This window comes from Fistularia commersonii, chromosome 8, assembly GCF_037954325.1.
Source record: "Fistularia commersonii isolate RoL2024-O1a breed Wild chromosome 8, RoL_Fcom_v1.0, whole genome shotgun sequence".
Lineage (NCBI taxonomy): Eukaryota > Metazoa > Chordata > Actinopteri > Syngnathiformes > Fistulariidae > Fistularia > Fistularia commersonii.
In genome coordinates, this window is record NC_141291.1 from 4,442,934 (window position 1) to 4,468,044 (window position 25,111).

Sequence of the window (25,111 nt, forward strand, 5' to 3'; positions counted from 1 at the left end):
TCTAAAATGTTACGCGGGACAGGAAAGGATGCTGCCAACATCTTTGTCTCCACCTTTCCTGTAGACTCCGGCTGTGTGTCATCTACCAATGATAGTGTCCAGTGGCTGCAGCAAAACTTGGGCGGCTTCTCCGTCTTTGCGACGCTGCAGGATTTGCAAGGCCTCAACCCCAACTTCTCCGTTGTAAGTGGCAGAGACACCGGTAGACTCTTGGCCCCAAATCAGGGTCTGTTGGTGGTAGAGTCAAAACACTGCTGTTTCAATTGTCCTTACTCTCCCTCACAGCCTGAAACACTGTCACTGCTGAGCCCGAAGCAGTTGGCCCAGTTTATACTGAGCTCAGAGGCTTTGAATGACAGCAGCCAGCTCGACCTCGTCTTTGAGCAACTCAGAGAAGGCGATGCCCGAGAAAATTTGGATCAATTCCTGGCAGAGCTGACGGCGCATCAGAGGGTAAGACGCTGCACATGAACCCTTGTCCACATTGCTAATGCTGTGTGATGCGTTGTGATTGGAGCATACAAGTTCCAGGTGTTCAAAATCCTGTGGTGCTTAACATTTGACAGGTACCTGATTTCCAGCCAGTTGTCAGAGACCGGGCAATGAATTTGACCTTCGCAATCCTGAGGCCTCATTTCACAGACTTTGAAAGAGAAGATTGGGCCCTCTTGTTCCCAGGGAGACTGTCTCCCGTTCTCCCCAGTTTCACACCAACCATGCTCACAATTGCCACCACAGATATCAACTGCACAAACTATCACATCATGTAAGAAGCCTTTCGTAGAAACTCAACGGACAACACGTCACTGCATGTGCGGGTAACACTGTCTCCTTTTCAACCTTTTCAGTGTCAGGGGGTTGGCCAGTGTTTTCCATGCAATGCCACCACAGGTAAGACCAGGAATCACTCTGGCTATGCTGGACTACCTGAGGGAATCGGCCAGCGTCATCAACCAACCAGGTAGGGCTGGAGCAGTGATCTCTGCAACATGTTTACCTCAGTGGGTCCTTCTGTGGACATGAAGATGTGAGCAAAAGTGTTAGAAATCTCATGGGAAGGGCAAGGGACATTGGATACAATTCGGGTGGATTTTTGTAAAGGAGATTTCTTTCTTTTATTGTCCCCATCGCACATTTGCACCTTCGAACAATAGTTTGCAGGCCAGGCAATGAGACTGATGGTGAAAGGCTGTGAACACATCTCTTTGAATGACATGGGGAAAATTGTGACATTGCGCATTTGTCAAGAGGATTATATTTTAAGTGATTTTGCTTTGCATTGTCCAAATGCTAATTTGTACCTCCAAACATTAGTTTGCAGGCAAGGGATTGAAACTGATGGTGAATGGCTGGAGAAAAACCTGGGCCCCTTTTCCGTGGACGCATCGTACTCTGACTTCAGATTCTTCAACCTCTCTTTGGTAGGTCCTCCTTCTAACCAGCTTTTCCTCAGAAGAATATACCATCCTCTCCTGTAATGTAATTCCTGACATTTTATTGAGTTCTTCTTCTTTCGGCTCTTGCTTCAGGGGTCACCACAGCGAGTCAACTTTCTCCATCTAACCTCTTCTCTGCATCCTCCTCTCTCACATTAACTAACTTCATATCCTCTCTCAATACGTCCAAAAATCTTCTCTTTGGTCTTCCTCGAGACCTCTTGCCTGGCAGCTCCAATTCCAGCATCCGTCGACCAATATATTCACTCTCCCTCCTCTGTACATGACCCAACCATCTCAGTCTGGCTTCTCTGACCTTCTCTCCAAAACATCTAACATTTGCCGTCCCTTTGATAGACTCATTCCTGATCCTCTCCATCCTGGTCACTCCCAAAGAGAACCTCAACATCTTCATCTCTACAACCTCTAACTCCGCCTCCTGTCTTTTGGTCATTTTAGCAGTTTCTAGTCCATACAGCATCGCTGGTCTCACCACTGTCTTGTACACCTTTCCTTTCATTCTGGCCGATAGTCTTCGATCACATAGTACCCCTGACACTTTTCTCCACCCATTCCAAACTGCTTGAACCCGTCTCTTCAACCTCTTTTCCGCACTCTCTGTTGCTCTGGACTGTTGACCCCAAGTACCTGAAATCCTCCAGCTTCTTGATCTCCACTCCCTGTAGTCTCACCGTTCCACTCGAGTTCCTCTCATTCACACACATATATTCTGTCTTGCTGCAACTAACTTTCCTTCCTCTCCTTTCCAGAGCATACCTCCACCTCTCTAGATTTTCCTCTACCTATTTTCTGCTCTCACTACAGATCACAATGTCATATGCAAATATCATGGTCCATGGAGATTCCTGTCTAACCTCATCTGTCAGCCTGTCCATTACCACTGCGAACAAGAAGGGACTCAGAGCTGATCCCTGATGGAGTCCCACCTCCACCTTGAACTCTTTGTTAAACCTACAGCACACCGTGCCAGTGTCTCACAGCTAGCATACATGTCCTGCACCAGTCTAACATACTTCTCTGCTACTCCAGACCTCCTTACACACTACCAAAGGTCCTCGCTTGGCACCCTGTCTAATGCTTTTTCCAGGTCTACAAAAACACAGTGCAGCTCCCTCTGGCCTTCTCTGTACTTCTCTGTTAGCATTCTCAAAGCAAATGCTGCATCTGTAGTACTCTTCCTGGGCATGAAGCCATACTGCTGTTCACAAATGCTGACTTCTGCTCTCAGTCTAGTTTCCACTACTCTTTCTCATGACTTCATTGTATGGCTCATCAACTTCATCATTCTATAGTTGCTGTGAATATGCACATCCCCCTCATTCTTAAAAATAGGCACTATCACACTTTGTCTCCATTCTTCAGGCATCTTCTCACTCTCTAAGATCCTGTTGAATAATCTAGTCAGAAACTCTGCCGCTGCCTCTCCTAGACACTTCTACACCTCCACAGGTATATCATCAGGACCAACTGCCTTCCCACTCTTCATCCTCTTCAATGCATTCCTCACTTCACTTTTACAAATCTCTTTCTACTTTGTGGTCTACAATAGTCACCTCTTCTACCCTTGCCTCTCTTTCATTTTCCACATTCATCTGCTCTTCAAAGTACTCTTTCCATCTTCCCATCACTCTTCTAGCATCTGTCAATACATTTCCCTCTCCGTCCTTAATCACCAGGAGCTGTTGTACATCCTTTCCATCTTTATCTCTCTGTTTCGCCAACCTGTATGGATCATTCTCACCCTCCTTACTATCCAACCGAGCATACAAGTCATCGTACGCCCTTTGTTTTGCCTTTGCTACCTCTATCTTTACCTTTCGCCGCATCTCCCTGAACTCCTGTCTGTTCTCTTCAGTCCTCTCAGTATCCCACTTTTTCTTCGCTAACCGCTTTCTCTGTAGGTACTCCTGCACCTCCTCATTCCACCACCAAGTCTCCTTATCTACTTTCCTTCCAGATGACACACCAAGTACTCTTCTACCTGTCTCCGTGATAACATTAGCTGTTGTTGTCCAATCATCTGGAAGCTCACCCTGGCCACCCAGACCCTTTCTCAACTCCTCCCTGAAAACCATGCAACACTCCTCCCTTTTCAGCTTCCACCACTTTGTCCTCTGCTCTGTCTTTGTCCTCTTGATCTTCCTTGTCACCAGAGTCATCCTACAAACCACCATCCTATGCTGTCTGGCTACACTCTCACCTACAACTACTTTGCAGTCACTGATCTCTTTCAGGTTACCTCGTCTATACAAGATGTAGTCTACCCGCGTGCTCCTACCTCCGCCCTTATCAGTTACCCTATGTTCCTGTTTTTTCTGGAAAAAGGTGTTCACTACAGCCATTTCCATCCTTTTTGCAAAATCTACCACCATCTGTCCCACTGCATTCCTATCCTGGATACCAAATCTGCCCATCACTTCTTCATCCCCTCTATTGCCTTCACCAACATGTCCATTGAAGTCTGCACCAATGACCACTCTCTCCTTTCTGGGGATATTCTGCATCACTTCATCTAACTCATTCCAGAACTTCTCCTTCTCTTCAAATTCCCATCCCACTTGGGGGGCATACATTGAGCATCACGCTTTCAATTTCCAGTTTCAGACTCAGAAAGTGTATCTGACATTCTTTTCACCTCCAGAACTTTCCTAACAAACTCCTCCTTCAAGATAACTCCAACTCCATCCCTCTTCATGATTGTCAGTATCATGATAGTATAACTTAAAGCCTGCTCCTAGGCTTCTAGCCTTACTACCTTTCCACCTGGTCTCCTGGACACACAGTATATCCACCTTCCTTCTCTGCATCATGTCAAATAAACTCTACCTTTTCCTGTCATAGTCCCAATATTCAAAGTCCCTACTCTCAGTTCCAGGCTCTTTCCTTTCCCCTTCTCTCTCTGCTTCCTAACACGCCTTCCTCAACTTCTTCTTTGAACTACAGTAGCCCAGTTTCCATTGGTTCCCTTTAGGTCATCAGAACCAGTGGCGGTCATTGTTAAGCCGGTCCTCGACCGATCCGGTATGATCTGGTTATTATGGTCGATTTGCATGTTTGGTTTTGGCAAAAGTTTTCCGCCGGATGCCCTTCCTGACACAACCCTCTGCATTTGTCCGGGCTTGGGACCGGCTCAGGGAGACACTGTTCAGTGCCCGCCCAAGGCAGGCTTGGGGAGACTCCGGCCAGTGCCGCCCTGAGGCTGCATTTGACATTTTTATCGAGTGATTTTGTTTTTATTTTTCTGGCACTTTCTCATCCTATTTGATGCTTTTTTAACACAGTATTCTTCTGCTTATTCTCCCAGGTCTCATTGCTAGGATCTCTTTCTTCACAACAACAAGCAAACTTGCTTCTTGACTCAGACAACCTGTCAAATACAACCTTCACAAGACTTTTATTTGAGGAACTGACTGCGTCGTCAGATGTGGAAGAGCTCACCTCTTTCTTTGATACCTTTGTGAGAGAATCTGCCAAGGCAAGCATTTTTATCATGGCGACTATATTATCATAACCAGTGAGACACAATAATAATACATATTCATTCACCTCAACCAGCAAAACCTGACGGTTCTCGACCCAGACGTACAAGCTGTCATCCTGAACCAGACCCTGGCGGCACTTCAACCAACACTGACCACTCTGGAGCCCGAAGGATATAGACTGTGGTTTCAGGAGAACCTACGATTGTGCCTTCCAAGTGTTAGCTCCGACACGCTTGAAAGTATTCCAAAAAGTATTCCTTGCCAGTCGTATGAAGAAATGTGAGTAGAAAACATTTTTCTCTCCATGACAAATTTAAATATGGGGAATAATAGCATCTTACTGCATCATTGCTCTGGTTTATTGCAGTGTGAAGGGATTCGACAGTGTTTTCGAGGACCTTTCTGTGAGCCAGTGCCAACTGGTTTACCGTTTCACCAAAGACTATCTCAGCCAGCAATCCTCTGGTAAATCACAAGACCCGGAGGCATGATGTCAAACTTGCTCATTGCTGTTTGCTGTGTGTTAAAAACCCCAGCCTGTTGTGGTGTCTAATATTTTCATAGGTTCCCCCTGTGTCAAAAGCCTGAATGATGACCTTCTTTGGCTGGAAGACAACTTTGGCCAGTTCCGCAAACACGGGTCCTTTGCGGACTTTGTGTCTTTGAAGGATGATTTCAATGGAGTAAGAAACATTTGAGAAAAGAACATGAAAAACTAGTAGAACTAGTGTCTACAGGCTTGGGTATTTTCCGATGGCATGATAGCAAAAGAAAAAGAAAGTGTGTTGAATTTATTTTGCTGTCTGTTCATTACTTTCCTGTGTTGGATCCAGGATCAGGAAGGTGATGTAGATTTAAGCAATTCTTTGCAGTAGCTGAATGTTCGGAAATGTCTGGATTAAATGCAAATACCAAAAAAAAAAAGGCAAAAGTCAGCCAATCAGCGCTTTGTCCTAAATCCTCAAATGACTAGCTTATGAGCGTGTGTGATTCATTGACCTGCTTTTTCCTGTTTCCAGTTGGAGGTTGCAGAGCTTCTGACACCGGTACAGCTTGGCCAGCTTGCATCCACGCCCACGCAGCTGAATACCATCCAAGATGTGGCAAAACTCATGGCGGTCATCGACCCTGATGACTACGCTGATTTCTTTGACACGGTGTCCCCGGTGATTGAGGTAAATATCTTGGGGAAACGCCCAAAATCTTCTACATGTACCAGGCATACCAAATACAGAGGCCATCGAATGTGAAAGCACAGATTTGGATGCCTGGCAGTCGACGCATCCGAGGTATTGTGTTTCAATCCTTCCGTAGTTATGACTGAAATCTGCTCCATGTCCAGTTGGAGCTTCTTCTTTTACTTGAATATCTCAATGTACTTCTGTTAATAGGATCTTTCTGCTAAAACATTACAACCCTGGTAAAAACCCATCTTTCCTGCAAGATCCTAGCCGTCATAATCTCCCACTCAGTGCAAACAGCCCATGCCAACTATCATCGGACCATAGAGGGAGTTCAGCGGTCGATCACCGGCTTGCATACATAGACGTACAGACGTTCACTGTATCATTCACACATCTGGGCAAGTCAGGGTTTCCACAGTGACTCCTGCATGTGTTTTGATTTTGCAAGATAAAGTGAAGCCACAGTGAGAACATGCAAACTCCACATGGACCATAAACCAGGGAGCTTCTTGCTGTTTGGTGCTTATCACTGTGCCACAGTGCACCATGCCAACATTTATCTTTCTCAACTCGTGAACCCACTGCCTTCTTTCCGTTTTTCTTGTGTGAACTGCACAAAAATCTGAAATCTTCCAATGCCTGCATTGTAAATGATGCAAACGGAGCTAATGTTGATGATGAATAATGGCTTTGTTCAGCCGTTAGTTTGAAAACTAATTATGTGATATTGTATTCCTTGCATTTTTAAAACACCAGTTGGACCGTAACTAATCCTGTGCAAACGTCCTCCTTCAGGTCTACCCCAGCAATTACACCCAAGAGGTGAAATCCGCCTTCCTCCAGGAAGTCCTGGACAGCGGATTTCTGTCGTCCTCGGCCGTCAATGACACGGATTTCCTGCTCTGGCTCCGGCTTCGACTCCGTCCCCTTCTGGTCGGCCTTCCTCCCGACCAGGTGGCTCCTTTGTTTGATTTAGGGACCCAAAGGAGCTGCAAGGGCAGACAAGAAATGTAAGAACTTCTGGGGCTGACAGTCGGATGCGATGCTCTCCGGGAAGCTGATGAGATGGAAAGATTGACAGGGGGCTTTTATAAACTATTTCTCCTCTGACACCAGGATAACAGTACTGGACTCACTCCGCTCGACACTCAGCACTGAAACTCAAGCAGCGATCTTCAGCCGCACCCTCCTTTTCCTTCGAGGTTTGTGTCTTGACGCAGTGATTTGGATCGTTCGTTTTTCTCCCCCAAATTATTGTTCCCTGACAGAAGGTACTCAAGGATCATTCTGCATCCAAATAAACACTTGATTTATTTTCCTCCCGTTCAAACCCGAGTAAGTGGAGAAGTGTTGAAGTGGTCAGCTGACACAGTGAAGACTCTTCTCTTGAGGGTACCATTTGCCAACTGTGATGACTCCGACTAGAGGCCATGTTGTCATTTGATTTTTGCTTTCCAACAGATTGCCCGGATCCACGCTCCTTCAAGGTGAGGTCGCTTCTGCGGATTTCAAAAGAGCGCAATTGACATACAGCAAAGTCCACATTTGACACATTGATAAGAGGACGTTTAAGGTATTTCAAGTTAACACATATCTTTTGTTCATCTCCAGTGCCACCAGACTCCAGTCGATGGTGAGTTGGTATTGTATAAGTTATCTCTGTGTTGATGAGACTAGCGCACACTAAGAGGACGATGTCTGATCCATGTTTGTTGTCTCTTCACAGAGGACCTGGTCTGTGCTGCAGTCAACAGGTATGTCAAGTTGTGTTCTTTTTGTGCGGTGTTTGCTTCAAAATTCTCAGAAAACCTGACAAAGGTGTCCTTTTCAACTGCCCCCCTCAGCTCCCAAAGCGAGGAGGCGCTGTCTGCCAGCAGTTCTTCTGAGACCCTGTGCAGTTTCAACCTCACAGAGCATGCCTGTTCCACTGTAAGAAAGTTTGACTCGAGCTGTGTTGCAATGCTATCCGCGGACTAAGGTCCATGAAGTTGGGGACTAAGGTGGACTAAGGTCCTGAATGACTTGTTCTGTCTTTCCTTCTGGTCAAATCACATCCAAGGGCGCACATCTGACAGGGGGTAACTTGGCGACACTGATGAACTGCTCACTAGAGAGCAAAAGGACATACCCGGTGGAGGTGTGGAAGCTCCTCTTGCAAAAAGCTCCTGCTGCAGTACCACAGGCTCTGGATTTATTCGCCACCATGGTAAAGCCAGTCCAGCAATCTGACAAACACCGGTGATACCCTCATCATGTCCGAGCCAAATTATAATATTTGCCATTCTAGGCTCCCAACACCAGCCACCCATCACTTTCAACTCCTCTGGAGGCTCTTGGAGAGCTGAGCATCGACAACTTCTCCGAGCAACAGTTGGAGAACGAGGCCTTTGTCAGCGACTGGTTCGAGACCAAGCTTCGTCCATTTTTGGCCTCTGCATCTCCCAACTTCCTCTTCTGCCTCAGCAGGAAGAATTTCAGCTGCCAGACCTACCGCACCGTGTAAGCAAACGTGTAAAAAGCTGTACCCATGAGGAACCTGCAGTTAACTACAGCAGACGTTTACATGTTCTGGCTTTTGTCTCGTGCTTTAGCATTCAGGCCTTCAGCAGCCAAAGGGCACACATGGAAACAGAAAGACAGGCATCAGTCTTCACTCATTTCATCAAGCCATTCCTGTCCAGAAATGACTCATCAGGTCAAGCCAGTTTTGTCCGTTTTCTAAAATGTTACGCGGGACAGGAAAGGATGCTGCCAACATCTTTGTCTCCACCTTCCCTGTAGACTCCGGCTGTGTGTCATCTACCAATGATAGTGTCCAGTGGCTGCAGCAAAACTTGGGCGGCTTCTCCGTCTTTGCGACGCTGCAGGATTTGCAAGGCCTCAACCCCAACTTCTCCGTTGTAAGTGGCAGAGACACCGGTAGACTCTTGGCCCCAAATCAGGGTCTGTTGGTGGTAGAGTCAAAACACTGCTGTTTCAATTGTCCTTACTCTCCCTCACAGCCTGAAACACTGTCACTGCTGAGCCCGAAGCAGTTGGCCCAGTTTATACTGAGCTCAGAGGCTTTGAATGACAGTAGCCAGCTCGACCTGGTCTTTGAGCAACTCAGAGAAGGCGATGCTCGAGAAAATTTGGATCAATTCCTGGCAGAGCTGACGGCGCATCAGAGGGTAAGATGCTGCACAGGAACCCTTGTCCACATTGCTAATGCTTTGTGATACGTTGTGAATGGAGCATACAAGTTCCAGGTGTTCAAAATCCTGTGGTGCTGAATATTTGACAGGTACCTGATTTCCAGCCAGTTGTCAGAGACCGGGCAATGAATTTGACCTTCGCAATCCTGAGGCCTCATTTCACAGACTTTGAAAGAGAAGATTGGGCCCTCTTGTTCCCAGGGAGACTGTCTCCCGTTCTCCCCAGTTTCACACCAACCATGCTCACAATTGCCACCACAGACATCAACTGCACAAACTATCACATCATGTAAGAAGCCTTTCGTAGAAACTCAACGGACAACACGTCGCTGCATGTGCGGGTAACACTGTCTCCTTTTCAACCTTTTCAGTGTCAGGGGGTTGGCCAGTGTTTTCCACGCAATGCCACCACAGGTAAGACCAGGATTCACTGTGGCTATGCTGGACTACCTGAGGGAATCGGCCAGCGTCATCAACCAACCAGGTAGGGCTGGAGCAGTGATCTTTGCAACATGTTTACCTCAGTAGGTCCTTCTGTGGACATGAAGATGTGAGCAAAAGTGTTAGAAATGTCATGGGAAGGGCAAGGGACATTGGATACAATTGGGGTGGATTTTTATAAAGGAGATTTCTTTCTTTTATTGTCCCCATCGCACATTTGCACCTTCGAACAATAGTTTGTAGGCCAGGGAATGAGACTGATGGTGAATGGCTGGAGAAAAACCTGGGCCCCTTTTCCATGCACGCATCATACTCTGACCTCAGATTCTTCAACCTCTCTGCGGTAGGTCTTTGCCCGCAACACCAGTTGACCTGGCCAACAGGCGGTAAGGTCGCAGCACAGGGCGGTGGGTTAAGTCGATCCGGGTGGTCAAAGCTTTGAACTGTTTGTGTCATCAGGAGGGAGTTGTGGAATTCCTTACACCGGGCCAGAGGGCTGAGCTGATCCTGGATCCAAACAGTGGTGCCTTGGACAATGAGCACCTTGTAAGAGAGGTCTTCGAGAGCTTTGCGGTCCCCCCTGACGTAGAGCAACTCCGCCAGTTTCTCAGGGCATTTGCAACCATCGCCAACGAGGTAAATGCATGTAATTGGATTGGAAAATGATGCCTTCTTCGACAAACATTGCAATCATAACTATCACTGGATCCTAGTGCCCTCCTCAAAGACTCCCTGCTGGAGCAAAGAAGGGGCAACATGCAAGCCGGTACTTCAAAATGACCTTGTTCCAACAACACCTTTTGATTTGGACTCGAGTCATACCGGGAAACAAAAAAAGAAAAATGTGGTCTTCGAAAAGATTCCCTTGTCCCCAGAACTGAAACATCAGTCCATTTGCCTCCAGAAAAACATCACCTTTGTGGAACACCCGGGGGTACGAAAGCTCATCTTGACCCTGACTTTGACGGCTCTGGCTCCTGAATTTGAAGACTTCCAGCCCCAAGACTTTGAGGAGTTGTTCCAGGAGAATTTGAATCCTGTGATCGCCAGCCTCGGTCCAAGTTCTTTGGTGGTGATCCCCCGGAACATCAGCTGCGCCTCCTACCAAGCCATGTAAGAGATGAAAGTTTACGAGACACCTTGAAGATGCAGGACAAAATGTTTGGACGCACACCAATTCACATTCACGGCTCTTTTACACTGACAGAATCACTGGTCTCCGGCAAAGTTTGCGATCCCTACCGCTGCACCTTACGCACGATGTGAGATCCAGCATCGAGGAGCTCAAAGACATGTTCCCGAGTAAGTGGAGAAGTGTTGAAGTGGTCAGCTGACACAGTGAAGACTCTTTCTCTTGAGGGTACCATTTGCCAACTGTGATGACTCCGACTAGAGGCCATGTTGTCATTTGATTTTTGCTTTCCAACAGATTGCCCGGATCCACGCTTCTTCAAGGTGAGGTCGCTTCTGTGGATTTCAAAAGAACGCAATTGACATACAGCAAAGTCCACATTTGACACATTGATAAGAGGACGTTTAAGGTATTTCAAGTTAACACATATCTTTTGTTCATCTCCAGTGCCACCAGACCCCAGTCGATGGTGAGTTGCTATCGTATAAGTTATCTCTGTGTTGATGAGACTAGCGCACACTAAGAGGACGATGTCTGATCCATGTTTGTTGTCTCTTCACAGAGGACCTGGTCTGTGCTGCAGTCAACAGGTATGTCAAGTTGTGTTCTCTTTGTGCGGTGTTTGCTTCAATTCTCAGAAAACCTGACAAAGGTGTCCTTTTCAACTGCCCCCCTCAGCTCCCAAAGCGAAGAGGCGCTGTCTGCCAGCAGTTCTTCTGAGACCCTGTGCAGTTTCAACCTCACAGAGCATGCCTGTTCCACTGTAAGAAAGTTTGACTCGAGCTGTGTTGCAATGCTATCCGCGGACTAAGGTCCATGAAGTTGGGGACTAAGGTGGACTAAGGTCCTGAGTGACTTGTTCTGTCTTTCCTTCTGGCCAAATCACATCCAAGGGCGCACATCTGACAGGGGGTAACTTGGCGACACTGATGAACTGCTCACTAGAGAGCAAAAGGACATACCCGGTGGAGGTGTGGAAGCTCCTCTTGCAAAAAGCTCCTGCTGCAGTACCACAGGCTCTGGATTTATTCGCCACCATGGTAAAGCCAGTCCAGCAATCTGACAAACACCGGTGATACCCTCATCATGTCCAAGCCAAATCGTAATATTTGCCATTCTAGGCCCCCCACACCAGCCACCCATCACTTTCACCACCTCTGGAGGCTCTTGGAGAGCTGAGCATCAACAACTTCTCCGAGCAACAGTTGGAGAACGAGGCCTTTGTCAGCGACTGGTTCGAGACCAAGCTTCGTCCATTTTTGGCCTCTGCATCTCCCAACTTCCTCTTCTGCCTCAGCGGGAAGAATTTCAGCTGCCAGACCTACCGCACCGTGTAAGCAAACGTGTAAAAAGCTGTACCCATGAGGAACCTGCAGTTAACCACAGTAGACATTTACATGTTCTGGCTTTTGTCTCGTGCTTTAGCATTCAGGCCTTCAGCAGCCAAAGGGCACACATGGAAACAGAAAGACAGGCATCAGTCTTCACTCATTTCATCAAGCCATTCCTGTCCAGAAATGACTCATCAGGTCAAGCCAGTTTTGTCCATTTTCTAGAATGTTACGCGGGACAGGAAAGGATGCTGCCAACCTCTTTGTCTCCACCTTTCCTGTAGACTCCGGCTGTGTGTCATCTACCAATGATAGTGTCCAGTGGCTGCAGCAAAACTTGGGCGGCTTCTCCGTCTTTGCGACGCTGCAGGATTTGCAAGGCCTCAACCCCAACTTCTCCATTGTAAGTGGCAGAGACACCGGTAGACTCTTGCCCCCAAATCAGGGTCTGTTGGTGGTAGAGTCAAAACACTGCTGTTTCAATTGTCCTTACTCTCCCTCACAGCCTGAAACACTGTCACTGCTGAGCCCGAAGCAGTTGGCCCAGTTTATATTGAGCTCAGAGGCTTTGAATGACAGCAGCCAGCTCGACCTGGTCTTTGAGCAACTCAGAGAAGGCGATGCTCGAGAAAATTTGGATCAATTCCTGGCAGAGCTGACGGCGCATCAGAGGGTAAGACGCTGCACAGGAACCCTTGTCCACATTGCTAATGCTGTGTGATGCGTTGTGATTGGAGCATACAAGTTCCAGGTGTTCAAAATCCTGTGGTGCTGAATATTTGACAGGTACCTGATTTCCAGCCAGTTGTCAGAGACCGGGCAATGAATTTGACCTTCGGAATCCTGAGGCCTCATTTCACAGACTTTGAAAGAGAAGATTGGGCCCTCTTGTTCCCAGGGAGACTGTCTCCCGTTCTCCCCAGTTTCACACCAACCATGCTCACAATTGCCACCACAGACATCAACTGCACAAACTATCACATCATGTAAGAAGCCTTTCGTAGAAACTCAACGGACAACACGTCACTGCATGTGCGGGCAACACTGTCTCCTTTTCAACCTTTTCAGTGTCAGGGGGTTGGCCAGTGTTTTCCACGCAATGCCACCACAGGTAAGACCAGGAATCACTCTGGCTATGCTGGACTACCTGAGGGAATCGGCCAGCGTCATCAACCAACCAGGTAGGGCTGGAGCAGTGATCTTTGCAACATGTTTACCTCAGTAGGTCCTTCTGTGGACATGAAGATGTGAGCAAAAGTGTTAGAAATGTCACGGGGAAGGCAAGGGACATTGGATACAATTCGGGTGGATTTTTGTAAAGGAGATTTCTTTCTTTTATTGTCCCCATCGCACATTTGCACCTCCGAACAATAGTTTGCAGGCCAGGCAATGAGACTGATGGTGAAAGGCTGTGAACAAATCTCTTTGAATGACATGGGGAAAATTGTGACATTGCGCATTTGTCAAGAGGATTATATTTTAAGTGATTTTGCTTTGCATTGTCCAAATGCTAATTTGTACCTCCAAACATTAGTTTGCAGGCAAGGGATTGAAACTGATGGTGAATGGCTGGAGAAAAACCTGGGCCCCTTTTCCGTGGACGCATCGTACTCTGACTTCAGATTCTTCAACCTCTCTTCGGTAGGTCCTCCTTCTAACTAGCTTTTCCTCAGAAGAATATACCATCCTCTCCTGTAATGTAATTCCTGACATTTTATTGAGTTCTTCTTCTTTCGGCTCTTGCTTCAGGGGTCACCACAGCGAGTCAACTTTTTCCATCTAACCTCTTCTCTGCATCCTCCTCTCTCACATTAACTAACTTCATATCCTCTCTTACTACGTCCAAAAATCTTCTCTTTGGTCTTCCTCGAGACCTCTTGCCTGGCAGCTCCAATTCCAGCATCCGTCGACCAATATATTCACTCTCCCTCCTCTTTACATGACCCAACCATCTCAGTCTGGCTTCTCTGACCTTCTCTCCAAAACATCTAACATTTGCCGTCCCTTTGATAGACTCATTCCTGATCCTCTCCATCCTGGTCACTCCCAAAGAGAACCTCAACATCTTCATCTCTACAACCTCTAACTCCGCCTCCTGTCTTTTGGTCATTTTAGCAGTTTCTAGTCCATACAGCATCGCTGGTCTCACCACTGTCTTGTACACCTTTCCTTTCATTCTGGCCGATAGTCTTCGATCACATAGTACCCCTGACACTTTTCTCCACCCATTCCAAACTGCTTGAACCCATCTCTTCAACCTCTTTTCCGCACTCTCCGTTGCTCTGGACTGTTGACCCCAAGTACCTGAAATCCTCCAGCTTCTTGATCTCCACTCCCTGTAGTCTCACCGTTCCACTCGAGTTCCTCTCATTCACACACATATATTCTGTCTTGCTGCAACTCACTTTCCTTCTTCTCCTTTCCAGAGCATACCTCCACCTCTCTAGATTTTCCTCTACCTATTTTCTGCTCTCACTACAGATCACAATGTCATATGCAAATATCATGGTCCATGGAGATTCCTGTCTAACCTCATCTGTCACCCTGTCCATCACCACTGCGAACAAGAAGGGACTCAGAGCTGATCCCTGATGGAGTCCCACCTCCACCTTGAACTTCTTTGTTACACCTACAGCACACCGTACCAGTGTCTCACAGCTAGCATACATGTCCTGCACCAGTCTAACATACTTCTCTGCTACTCCAGACCTCCTTACACACTACCAAAGGTCCTCGCTTGGCACCCTGTCTAATGCTTTTTCCAGGTCTACAAAAACACAGTGCAGCTCCCTCTGGCCTTCTCTGTACTTCTCTGTTAGCATTCTCAAAGCAAATACTGCATCTGTAGTACTCTTCCTGGGCATGAAGCCATACTGCTGTTCACAAATGCTGACTTCTGCTCTCAGTCTAGTTTCCACTACTCTTTCTCATGACTTCATTGTATGGCTCATCAACTTCATCATTCTATAGTTGCTGTAAATATGCACATCCCCCTCATTCTTAAAAAAAGGCACTATCACACTTTGTCTCCATTCTCCAGGCATCTTCTCACTCTCTAAGATCCTGTTGAATAATCTAGTCAGAAACTCTGCCGCTGCCTCTCCTAGACACTTCTACATCTCCACAGGTATATCATCAGGACCAACTGCCTTCCCACTCTTCATCCTCTTCAATGCATTCCTCACTTCACTTTTACAAATCTCTTTCTACTTTGTGGTCTACAATAGTCACCTCTTCTACCCTTGCCTCTCTTTCATTTTCCACATTCATCAGCTCTTCAAAGTACTCTTTCCATCTTCCCATCACTCTTCTAGCATCTGTCAATACATTTCCCTCTCTGTCCTTAATCACCAGGAGCTGTTGTACATCCTTTCCATCTTTATCTCTCTGTTTCGCCAACCTGTATGGATCATTCTCACCCTCCTTACTATCCAACCGAGCATACAAGTCATTGTACGCCCTTTGTTTTGCCTTTGCTACCTCTACTTTACCTCTCACCGCATCTCCCTGAACTCCTGTCTGTTCTCTTCAGTCCTCTCAGTATCCCACTTTTTCTTCGCTAACCGCTTTCTCTGTAGGTACTCCTGCACCTCCTCATTCTACCACCAAGTCTCCTTATCTACTTTCCTTCCAGATGACACACCAAGTACTCTTCTACCTGTCTCCCTGATAACACTAGCTGTAGTTGTCCAATCATCTTGAAGCTCACCCTGGCCACCCAGACCCTTTCTCAACTCCTCCCTGAAAACCATGCAACACTCCTCCCTTTTCAGCTTCCACCCCTTTGTCCTCTGCTCTGCCTTTGTCCTCTTCATCTTCCTTGTCACCAGAGTCATCCTACAAACCACCATCCTATGCTGTCTGGATACACTCTCACCTACAACTACTTTGCAGTCACTGATCTCTTTCAGGTTACCTCGTCTATACAAGATGTAGTCTACCCGCGTGCTCCTACCTCCGCCCTTATCAGTTACCCTATGTTCCTGTTTTTTCTGGAAAAAGGTGTTCACTACAGCCATTTCCATCCTTTTTGCAAAATCTGCCACCATCTGTCCCACTGCATTCCTATCCTGGATACCAAATCTGCCCATCACTTCTTCATCCCCTCTATTGCCTTCACCAACATGTCCATTGAAGTCTGCACCAATGACCACTCTCTCCTTTCTGGGGATATTCTGCATCACTTCATCTAACTCATTCCAGAACTTCTCCTTCTCTTCAAATTCCCATCCCACTTGGGGGGCATACATTGAGCATCACGCTTTCAATTTCCAGTTTCAGACTCAGAAAGTGTATCTGACATTCTTTTCACCTCCAGAACTTTCCTAACAAACTCCTCCTTCAAGATAACTCCAACTCCATCCCTCTTCATGATTGTCAGTATCATGATAGTATAACTTAAAGCCTGCTCCTAGGCTTCTAGCCTTACTACCTTTCCACCTGGTCTCCTGGACACACAGTATATCCACCTTCCTTCTCTGCATCATGTCAAATAAACTCTACCTTTTCCTGTCATAGTCCCAATATTCAAAGTCCCTACTCTCAGTTCCAGGCTCTTTCCTTTCCCCTTCTCTCTCTGCTTCCTAACACGCCTTCCTCAACTTCTTCTTTGAACTACAGTAGCCCAGTTTCCATTGGTTCCCTTTAGGTCATCAGAACCAGTGGCGGTCATTGTTAAGCCGGTCCTCGACCGATCCGGTATGATCTGGTTATTATGGTCGATTTGCATGTTTGGTTTTGGCAAAAGTTTTCCGCCGGATGCCCTTCCTGACACAACCCTCTGCATTTGTCCGGGCTTGGGACCGGCTCAGGGAGACACTGTTCAGTGCCCGCCCAAGGCAGGCTTGGGGAGACTCCGGCCAGTGCCGCCCTGAGGCTGCATTTGACATTTTTATCGAGTGATTTTGTTTTTATTTTTCTGGCACTTTCTCATCCTATTTGATGCTTTTTTAACACAGTATTCTTCTGCTTATTCTCCCAGGTCTCATTGCTAGGATCTCTTTCTTCACAACAACAAGCAAACTTGCTTCTTGACTCAGACAACCTGTCAAATACAACCTTCACAAGACTTTTATTTGAGGAACTGACTGCATCGTCAGATGTGGAAGAGCTCACCTCTTTCTTTGATACCTTTGTGAGAGAATCTGCCAAGGCAAGCATTTTTATCATGGCGACTATATTATCATAACCAGTGAGACACAATAATAATACATATTCATTCACCTCAACCAGCAAAACCTGACAGTTCTCGACCCAGACGTACAAGCTGTCATCCTGAACCAGACCCTGGCGGCACTTCAACCAACACTGACCACTCTGGAGCCCGAAGGATATAGACTGTGGTTTCAGGAGAACCTACGATTGTGCCTTCCAAGTGTTAGCTCCGACACGCTTGAAAGTATTCCAAAAAGTATTCCTTGCCAGTCGTATGAAGAAATGTGAGTGGAAAACATTTTTCTCTCCATGACAAATTTAAATATGGGGAATAATAGCATCTTACTGCATCATTGCTCTGGTTTATTGCAGTGTGAAGGGATTCGACAGTGTTTTCGAGGACCTTTCTGTGAGCCAGTGCCAACTGGTTTACAGTTTCACCAAAGACTATCTCAGCCAGCAATCCTCTGGTAAATCACAAGACCCGGAGGCATGATGTCAAACTTGCTCATTGCTGTTTGCTGTGTGTTAAAAACCCCAGCCTGTTGTGGTGTCTAATATTTTCATAGGTTCCCCCTGTGTCAAAAGCCTGAATGATGACCGTCTTTGGCTGGAAGACAACTTTGGCCAGTTCCGCAAACACGGGTCCTTTGCGGACTTTGTGTCTTTGAAGGATGATTTCAATGGAGTAAGAAACATTTGAGAAAAGTACATGAAAAACTAGTAGAACTAGTGTCTACAGGCTTGGGTATTTTCCGATAGCATGATAGCAAAAGAAAAAGAAAGTGTGTTGAATTTATTTTGCTGTCTGTTCATTACTTTCCTGTGTTGGATCCAGGATCAGGAAGGTGATGTAGATTTAAGCAATTCTTTGCAGTAGCTGAATGTTCGGAAATGTCTGGATTAAATGCAAATACCAAAAAAAAAAAGGCAAAAGTCAGCCAATCAGCACTTTGTCCTAAATCCTCAAATGACTAGCTTATGAGCGTGTGTGATTCATTGACCTGCTTTTTCCTGTTTCCAGTTGGAGGTTGCAGAGCTTCTGACACCGGTACAGCTTGGCCAGCTTGCATCCACGCCCACGCAGCTGAATACCATCCAAGATGTGGCAAAACTCATGACGGTCATCGACCCTGATGACTACGCTGATTTCTTTGACACGGTGTCCCCGGTGATTGAGGTAAATATCTTGGGGAAACGCCCAAAATCTTCTACATGTACCAGGCATACCAAATACAGAGGCCATCGAATGTGAAAGCACAGATTTGGATGCCTGGCGGTCGACGCATCCGAGGTATCGTGTTTAAATCCTTCCGTAGTTATGACTGAAATCTGCTCCATGTCTAGTTGGAGCTTCTTCTTTTACTTGAATATCTCAATGTACTTCTGTTAATAGGATCTTTCTGCTAAAACATTACAACCCTTGTAAAAACCCATCTTTCCTGCAAGATCCTAGCCGTCATAATCTCCCACTCAGTGTAAACAGCCCATGCCAACTATCATCGGGCCATAGAGGGAGTTCAGCGGTCGATCACCGGCTTGCATACATAGACGTACAGACGTTCACTGTATCATTCACACATCTGGGCAATTCAGGGTTTCCACAGAAACTCCTGCATGTGTTTTGATTTTGCAAGATAAAGTGAAGCCGCAGTGCGAACATGCAAACTCCACACGGACCATAAACCAGGGAGCTTCTTGCTGTTTGGTGCTTATCACTGCGCCACAGTGCACCATGCCAACATTTATCTTTCTCAACTTGTGAACCCACTGCCTTCTTTCTGTTTTTCTTGTGTGAACTGCACAAAAATCTGATATCTTCCAATGCCTGCATTGAAAATGATGCAAACGGAGCTAATGTTAATGATGAATAATGGCTTTGTTCGGCCGTTAGTTTGAAAACTAATTATGTGATATTGTATTCCTTGCATTTTTAAAACACCAGTTGGGCCGTAACTAATCCTGTGCAAACGTCCTCCTTCAGGTCTACCCCAGCAATTACACCCAAGAGGTGAAATCCGCCTTCCTCCAGGAAGTCCTGGACAGCGGATTTCTGTCGTCCTCGGCCGTCAATGACACGGATTTCCTGCTCTGGCTCCGGCTTCGACTCCGTCCCCTTCTGGTCGGCCTTCCTCCCGACCAGGTGGCTCCTTTGTTTGACATAGGGACCCAAAGGAGCTGCAAGGGCAGACAAGAAATGTAAGAACTTCTGGTGCTGACAGTCTGATGCGATGCTCTCCGGGAAGCTGATGTGATTGGGTGATGAGATGGAAGGATTGACAGGGGGCTTTTATAAACTATTTCTCCTCTGACACCAGGATAGCAGTACTGGACTCACTCCGCTCGACACTCAGCACTGAAACTCAAGCAGCGATCTTCAGCCGCACCCTCCTTTTCCTTCGAGGTTTGTGTCTTGACGCAGTGATTTGAATCGTTCGTTTTTCTCCCCCAAATTATTGTTCCCTGACAGAAGGTACTCAAGGGTCATTCTGCATCCAAATAAACACTTGATTTGATTTCCTCCCGTTCAAACCCGAGTAAGTGGAGAAGTGTTGAAGTGGTCAGCTGACACAGTGAAGACTCTTTCTCTTGAGGGTACCATTTGCCAACTGTGATGACTCCGACTAGAGGCCATGTTGTCATTTGATTTTTGCTTTCCAACAGATTGCCCGGATCCACGCTCCTTCAAGGTGAGGTCGCTTCTGCGGATTTCCAAAGAGCGCAATTGACATACGGCAAAGTCCACATTTGACACATTGATAAGAGGACGTTTAAGGTATTTCAAGTTAACACATATCTTTTGTTCATCTCCAGTGCCACCAGACTCCAGTCGATGGTGAGTTGCTATCGTATAAGTTATCTCTGTGTTGATGAGACTAGCGCACACTAAGAGGACGATGTCTGATCCATGTTTGTTGTCTCTTCACAGAGGACCTGGTCTGTGCTGCAGTCAACAGGTATGTCAAGTTGTGTTCTCTTTGTGCGGTGTTTGCTTCAATTCTCAGAAAACCTGACAAAGGTGTCCTTTTCAACTGCCCCCCTCAGCTCCCAAAGCGAGGAGGCGCTGTCTGCCAGCAGTTCTTCTGAGACCCTGTGCAGTTTCAACCTCACAGAGCATGCCTGTTCCACTGTAAGAAAGTTTGACTCGAGCTGTGTTGCAATGCTATCCGCGGACTAAGGTCCATGAAGTTGGGGACTAAGGTGGACTAAGGTCCTGAGTGACTTGTTCTGTCTTTCCTTCTGGTCAAATCACATCCAAGGGCGCACATCTGACAGGGGGTAACTTGGCGACACTGATGAACTGCTCACTAGAGAGCAAAAGGACATACCCGGTGGAGGTGTGGAAGCTCCTCTTGCAAAAAGCTCCTGCTGCAGTACCACAGGCTCTGGATTTATTCGCCACCATGGTAAAGCCAGTCCAGCAATCTGACAAACACCGGTGATACCCTCATCATGTCCGAGCCAAATTATAATATTTGCCATTCTAGGCTCCCAACACCAGCCACCCATCACTTTCAACCCCTCTGGAGGCTCTTGGACAGCTGAGCATCGACAACTTCTCCGAGCAACAGTTGGAGAACGAGGCCTTTGTCAGCGACTGGTTCGAGACCAAGCTTCGTCCATTTTTGGCCTCTGCATCTCCCAACTTCCTCTTCTGCCTCAGCGGGAAGAATTTCAGCTGCCAGACCTACCGCACCGTGTAAGCAAACGTGTAAAAAGCTGTACCCATGAGGAACCTGCAGTTAACTACAGCAGACGTTTACATGTTCTGGCTTTTGTCTCGTGCTTTAGCATTCAGGCCTTCAGCAGCCAAAGGGCACACATGGAAACAGAAAGACAGGCATCAGTCTTCACTCATTTCATCAAGCCATTCCTGTCCAGAAATGACTCATCAGGTCAAGCCAGTTTTGTCCATTTTCTAAAATGTTACGCGGGACAGGAAAGGATGCTGCCAACATCTTTGTCTCCACCTTTCCTGTAGACTCCGGCTGTGTGTCATCTACCAATGATAGTGTCCAGTGGCTGCAGCAAAACTTGGGCGGCTTCTCCGTCTTTGCGACGCTGCAGGATTTGCAAGGCCTCAACCCCAACTTCTCCGTTGTAAGTGGCAGAGACACCGGTAGACTCTTGCCCCCAAATCAGGGTCTGATGGTTGTGGAGTCAAAACACTGCTGTTTCAATTGTCCTTACTCTCCCTCACAGCCTGAAACACTGTCACTGCTGAGCCCAAAGCAGTTGGCCCAGTTTATACTGAGCTCAGAGGCTTTGAATGACAGCAGCCAGCTCGACCTGGTCTTTGAGCAACTCAGAGAAGGCGATGCCCGAGAAAATTTGGATCAATTCCTGGCAGAGCTGACGGCGCATCAGAGGGTAAGACGCTGCACATGAACCCTTGTCCACATTGCTAATGCTGTGTGATACGTTGTGAATGGAGCATACAAGTTCCAGGTGTTCAAAATCCTGTGGTGCTGAATATTTGACAGGTACCTGATTTCCAGCCAGTTGTCAGAGACCGGGCAATGAATTTGACCTTCGCAATCCTGAGGCCTCATTTCACAGACTTTGAAAGAGAAGATTGGGCCCTCTTGTTCCCAGGGAGACTGTCTCCCGTTCTCCCCAGTTTCACACCAACCATGCTCACAATTGCCACCACAGGCATCAACTGCACAAACTATCACATCATGTAAGAAGCCTTTCGTAGAAACTCAACGGACAACACGTCACTGCATGTGCGGGTAACACTGTCTCCTTTTCAACCTTTTCAGTGTCAGGGGGTTGGCCAGTGTTTTCCACGCAATGCCACCACAGGTAAGACCAGGATTCACTGTGGCTATGCTGGACTACCTGAGGGAATCGGCCAGCGTCATCAACCAACCAGGTAGGGCTGGAGCAGTGATCTCTGCAACATGTTTACCTCAGTAGGTCCTTCTGTGGACATGAAGATGTGAGCAAAAGTGTGAGAAATGTCATGGGAAGGGCAAGGGACATTGGATACAATTGGGGTGGATTTTTATAAAGGAGATTTCTTTCTTTTATTGTCCCCATCGCACATTTGCACCTTCGAACAATAGTTTGTAGGCCAGGGAATGAGACTGATGGTGAATGGCTGGAGAAAAACCTGGGCCCCTTTTCCATGCACGCATCATACTCTGACCTCAGATTCTTCAACCTCTCTGCGGTAGGTCTTTGCCCGCAACACCAGTTGACCTGGCCAACAGGCGGTTAGGTCGCAGCACAGGGCGGTGGGTTAAGTCGATCCGGGTGGTCAAAGCTTTGAACTGTTTGTGTCATCAGGAGGGAGTTGTGGAATTCCTTACACCGGGCCAGAGGGCTGAGCTGATCCTGGATCCAAACAGTGGTGCCTTGGACAATGAGCACCTTGTAAGAGAGGTCTTCGAGAGCTTTGCGGTCCCCCCTGACGTAGAGCAACTCCGCCAGTTTCTCAGGGCATTTGCAACCATCGCCAACGAGGTAAATGCATGTAATTGGATTGGAAAATGATGCCTTCTTCGACAAACATTGCAATCATAACTATCACTGGATCCTAGTGCCCTCCTCAAAGACTCCCTGCTGGAGCAAAGAAGGGGCAACATGCAAGCCGGTACTTCAAAATGACCTTGTTCCAACAACACCTTTTGATTTGGACTCGAGTCATACCGGGAAACAAAAAAAGAAAAATGTGGTCTTCGAAAAGATTCCCTTGTCCCCAGAACTGAAACATCAGTCCATTTGCCTCCAGAAAAACATCACCTTTGTGGAACACCCGGGGGTACGAAAGCTCATCTTGACCCTGACTTTGACGGCTCTGGCTCCTGAATTTGAAGACTTCCAGCCCCAAGACTTTGAGGAGTTGTTCCAGGAGAATTTGAATCCTGTGATCGCCAGCCTCGGTCCAAGTTCTTTGGTGGTGATCCCCCGGAACATCAGCTGCGCCTCCTACCGAGCCATGTAAGAGATGAAAGTTTACGAGACACCTTGAAGATGCAGGACAAAACGTTTGGACGCACACCAATTCACATTCGCGGCTCTTTTACACTGACAGAATCACTGGTCTCCGGCAAAGTTTGCGATCCCTACCGCTGCACCTTACGCACGATGTGAGATCCAGCATCGAGGAGCTCAAAGACATGTTCCCGAGTAAGTGGAGAAGTGTTGAAGTGGTCAGCTGACACAGTGAAGACTCTTTCTCTTCAGGGTACCATTTGCCAACTGTGATGACTCCGACTAGAGGCCATGTTGTCATTTGATTTTTGCTTTCCAACAGATTGCCCGGATCCACGCTCCTTCAAGGTGAGGTCGCTTCTGCGGATTTCCAAAGAGCGCAATTGACATACGGCAAAGTCCACATTTGACACATTGATAAGAGGACGTTTAAGGTATTTCAAGTTAACACATATCTTTTGTTCATCTCCAGTGCCACCAGACCCCAGTCGATGGTGAGTTGCTATTGTATAAGTTATCTCTGTGTTGATGAGACTAGCGCACACTAAGAGGACGATGTCTGATCCATGTTTGTTGTCTCTTCACAGAGGACCTGGTCTGTGCTGCAGTCAACAGGTATGTCAAGTTGTGTTCTTTTTGTGCGGTGTTTGCTTCAAAATTCTCAGAAAACCTGACAAAGGTGTCCTTTTCAACTGCCCCCCTCAGCTCCCAAAGCGAGGAGGCGCTGTCTGCCAGCAGTTCACCTGAGACCCTGTGCAGTTTCAACCTCACAGAGCATGCCTGTTCCACTGTAAGAAAGTTTGACTCGAGCTGTGTTGCAATGCTATCCGCGGACTAAGGTCCATGAAGTTGGGGACTAAGGTGGACTAAGGTCCTGAGTGACTTGTTCTGTCTTTCCTTCTGGTCAAATCACATCCAAGGGCGCACATCTGACCGGGGGTAACTTGGCGACACTGATGAACTGCTCACTAGAGAGCAAAAGGACATACCCGGTGGAGGTGTGGAAGCTCCTCTTGCAAAAAGCTCCTGCTGCAGTACCACAGGCTCTGGATTTATTCGCCACCATGGTAAAGCCAGTCCAGCAATCTGACAAACACCGGTGATACCCTCATCATGTCCGAGCCAAATTATAATATTTGCCATTCTAGGCTCCCAACACCAGCCACCCATCACTTTCAACTCCTCTGGAGGCTCTTGGAGAGCTGAGCATCGACAACTTCTCCGAGCAACAGTTGGAGAACGAGGCCTTTGTCAGCGACTGGTTCGAGACCAAGCTTCGCCCATTTTTGGCCTCTGCATCTCCCAACTTCCTCTTCTGCCTCAGCGGGAAGAATTTCAGCTGCCAGACCTACCGCACCGTGTAAGCAAATGTGAAAAAAGCTCAACCGATGAGGAACCTGCAGTTAACTACAGCAGACGTTTACGTGTTCTGGCTTTTGTCTTGTGCTTTAGCATTCAGGCCTTCAGCAGCCAAAGGGCACACATGGAAACAGAAAGACAGGCATCAGTCTTCACTCATTTCATCAAGCCATTCCTGTCCAGAAATGACTCATCAGGTCAAGCCAGTTTTGTCCGTTTTCTAAAATGTTACGCGGGACAGGAAAGGATGCTGCCAACATCTTTGTCTCCACCTTCCCTGTAGACTCCGGCTGTGTGTCATCTACCAATGATAGTGTCCAGTGGCTGCAGCAAAACTTGGGCGGCTTCTCCGTCTTTGCGACGCTGCAGGATTTGCAAGGCCTCAACCCCAACTTCTCCGTTGTAAGTGGCAGAGACACCGGTAGACTCTTGCC

The 25,111-nt window shown here is 47.2% G+C and overlaps 2 protein-coding genes and 1 long non-coding RNA gene across 3 annotated transcripts in view; all 3 read left to right on the forward strand.

Moving 5' to 3' along the window:
- Positions 1 to 25,111, forward strand: part of LOC147231647 (uncharacterized) — a 44,920-nt gene that overhangs the window by 299 nt on the left and 19,510 nt on the right. Inside the window, exons 3-41 of the mRNA XM_086151615.1 lie at positions 65 to 183; positions 286 to 453; positions 567 to 766; positions 849 to 961; positions 1,315 to 1,421; positions 4,762 to 4,932; positions 5,013 to 5,218; positions 5,307 to 5,404; positions 5,504 to 5,622; positions 5,959 to 6,114; positions 6,919 to 7,133; positions 7,240 to 7,325; positions 7,585 to 7,610; positions 11,338 to 11,359; positions 11,453 to 11,480; positions 11,569 to 11,653; positions 11,784 to 11,930; positions 12,012 to 12,223; positions 12,316 to 12,419; positions 12,506 to 12,624; positions 12,727 to 12,894; positions 13,008 to 13,207; positions 13,290 to 13,402; positions 13,756 to 13,862; positions 17,203 to 17,373; positions 17,454 to 17,659; positions 17,748 to 17,845; positions 17,945 to 18,063; positions 18,400 to 18,555; positions 19,360 to 19,574; positions 19,694 to 19,779; positions 20,040 to 20,065; positions 23,791 to 23,812; positions 23,906 to 23,933; positions 24,024 to 24,108; positions 24,239 to 24,385; positions 24,467 to 24,678; positions 24,771 to 24,874; positions 24,961 to 25,079. Coding sequence (XP_086007741.1) covers positions 65 to 183; positions 286 to 453; positions 567 to 766; positions 849 to 961; positions 1,315 to 1,421; positions 4,762 to 4,932; positions 5,013 to 5,218; positions 5,307 to 5,404; positions 5,504 to 5,622; positions 5,959 to 6,114; positions 6,919 to 7,133; positions 7,240 to 7,325; positions 7,585 to 7,610; positions 11,338 to 11,359; positions 11,453 to 11,480; positions 11,569 to 11,653; positions 11,784 to 11,930; positions 12,012 to 12,223; positions 12,316 to 12,419; positions 12,506 to 12,624; positions 12,727 to 12,894; positions 13,008 to 13,207; positions 13,290 to 13,402; positions 13,756 to 13,862; positions 17,203 to 17,373; positions 17,454 to 17,659; positions 17,748 to 17,845; positions 17,945 to 18,063; positions 18,400 to 18,555; positions 19,360 to 19,574; positions 19,694 to 19,779; positions 20,040 to 20,065; positions 23,791 to 23,812; positions 23,906 to 23,933; positions 24,024 to 24,108; positions 24,239 to 24,385; positions 24,467 to 24,678; positions 24,771 to 24,874; positions 24,961 to 25,079 — 4,883 coding nt within the window. The remainder of the gene's footprint in view (positions 1 to 64; positions 184 to 285; positions 454 to 566; positions 767 to 848; positions 962 to 1,314; positions 1,422 to 4,761; positions 4,933 to 5,012; positions 5,219 to 5,306; positions 5,405 to 5,503; positions 5,623 to 5,958; positions 6,115 to 6,918; positions 7,134 to 7,239; positions 7,326 to 7,584; positions 7,611 to 11,337; positions 11,360 to 11,452; positions 11,481 to 11,568; positions 11,654 to 11,783; positions 11,931 to 12,011; positions 12,224 to 12,315; positions 12,420 to 12,505; positions 12,625 to 12,726; positions 12,895 to 13,007; positions 13,208 to 13,289; positions 13,403 to 13,755; positions 13,863 to 17,202; positions 17,374 to 17,453; positions 17,660 to 17,747; positions 17,846 to 17,944; positions 18,064 to 18,399; positions 18,556 to 19,359; positions 19,575 to 19,693; positions 19,780 to 20,039; positions 20,066 to 23,790; positions 23,813 to 23,905; positions 23,934 to 24,023; positions 24,109 to 24,238; positions 24,386 to 24,466; positions 24,679 to 24,770; positions 24,875 to 24,960; positions 25,080 to 25,111) is intronic.
- On the forward strand, positions 7,934 to 11,118 carry LOC147231648 (uncharacterized). The gene is made up of 12 exons (XM_086150586.1): positions 7,934 to 8,052; positions 8,183 to 8,329; positions 8,411 to 8,622; positions 8,715 to 8,818; positions 8,905 to 9,023; positions 9,126 to 9,293; positions 9,407 to 9,606; positions 9,689 to 9,801; positions 9,995 to 10,101; positions 10,218 to 10,394; positions 10,663 to 10,871; positions 10,966 to 11,118. Exons 2-12 carry the CDS (start codon positions 8,219 to 8,221, stop codon positions 11,090 to 11,092), a joined length of 1,647 nt encoding a protein of 548 aa, XP_086006712.1. The 5' UTR covers positions 7,934 to 8,052; positions 8,183 to 8,218; the 3' UTR covers positions 11,093 to 11,118.
- On the forward strand, positions 20,908 to 21,476 carry LOC147231649 (uncharacterized). The gene is made up of 3 exons (XR_015106480.1): positions 20,908 to 21,075; positions 21,168 to 21,271; positions 21,358 to 21,476. It is a non-coding gene; the product is annotated as an uncharacterized LOC147231649 (long non-coding RNA).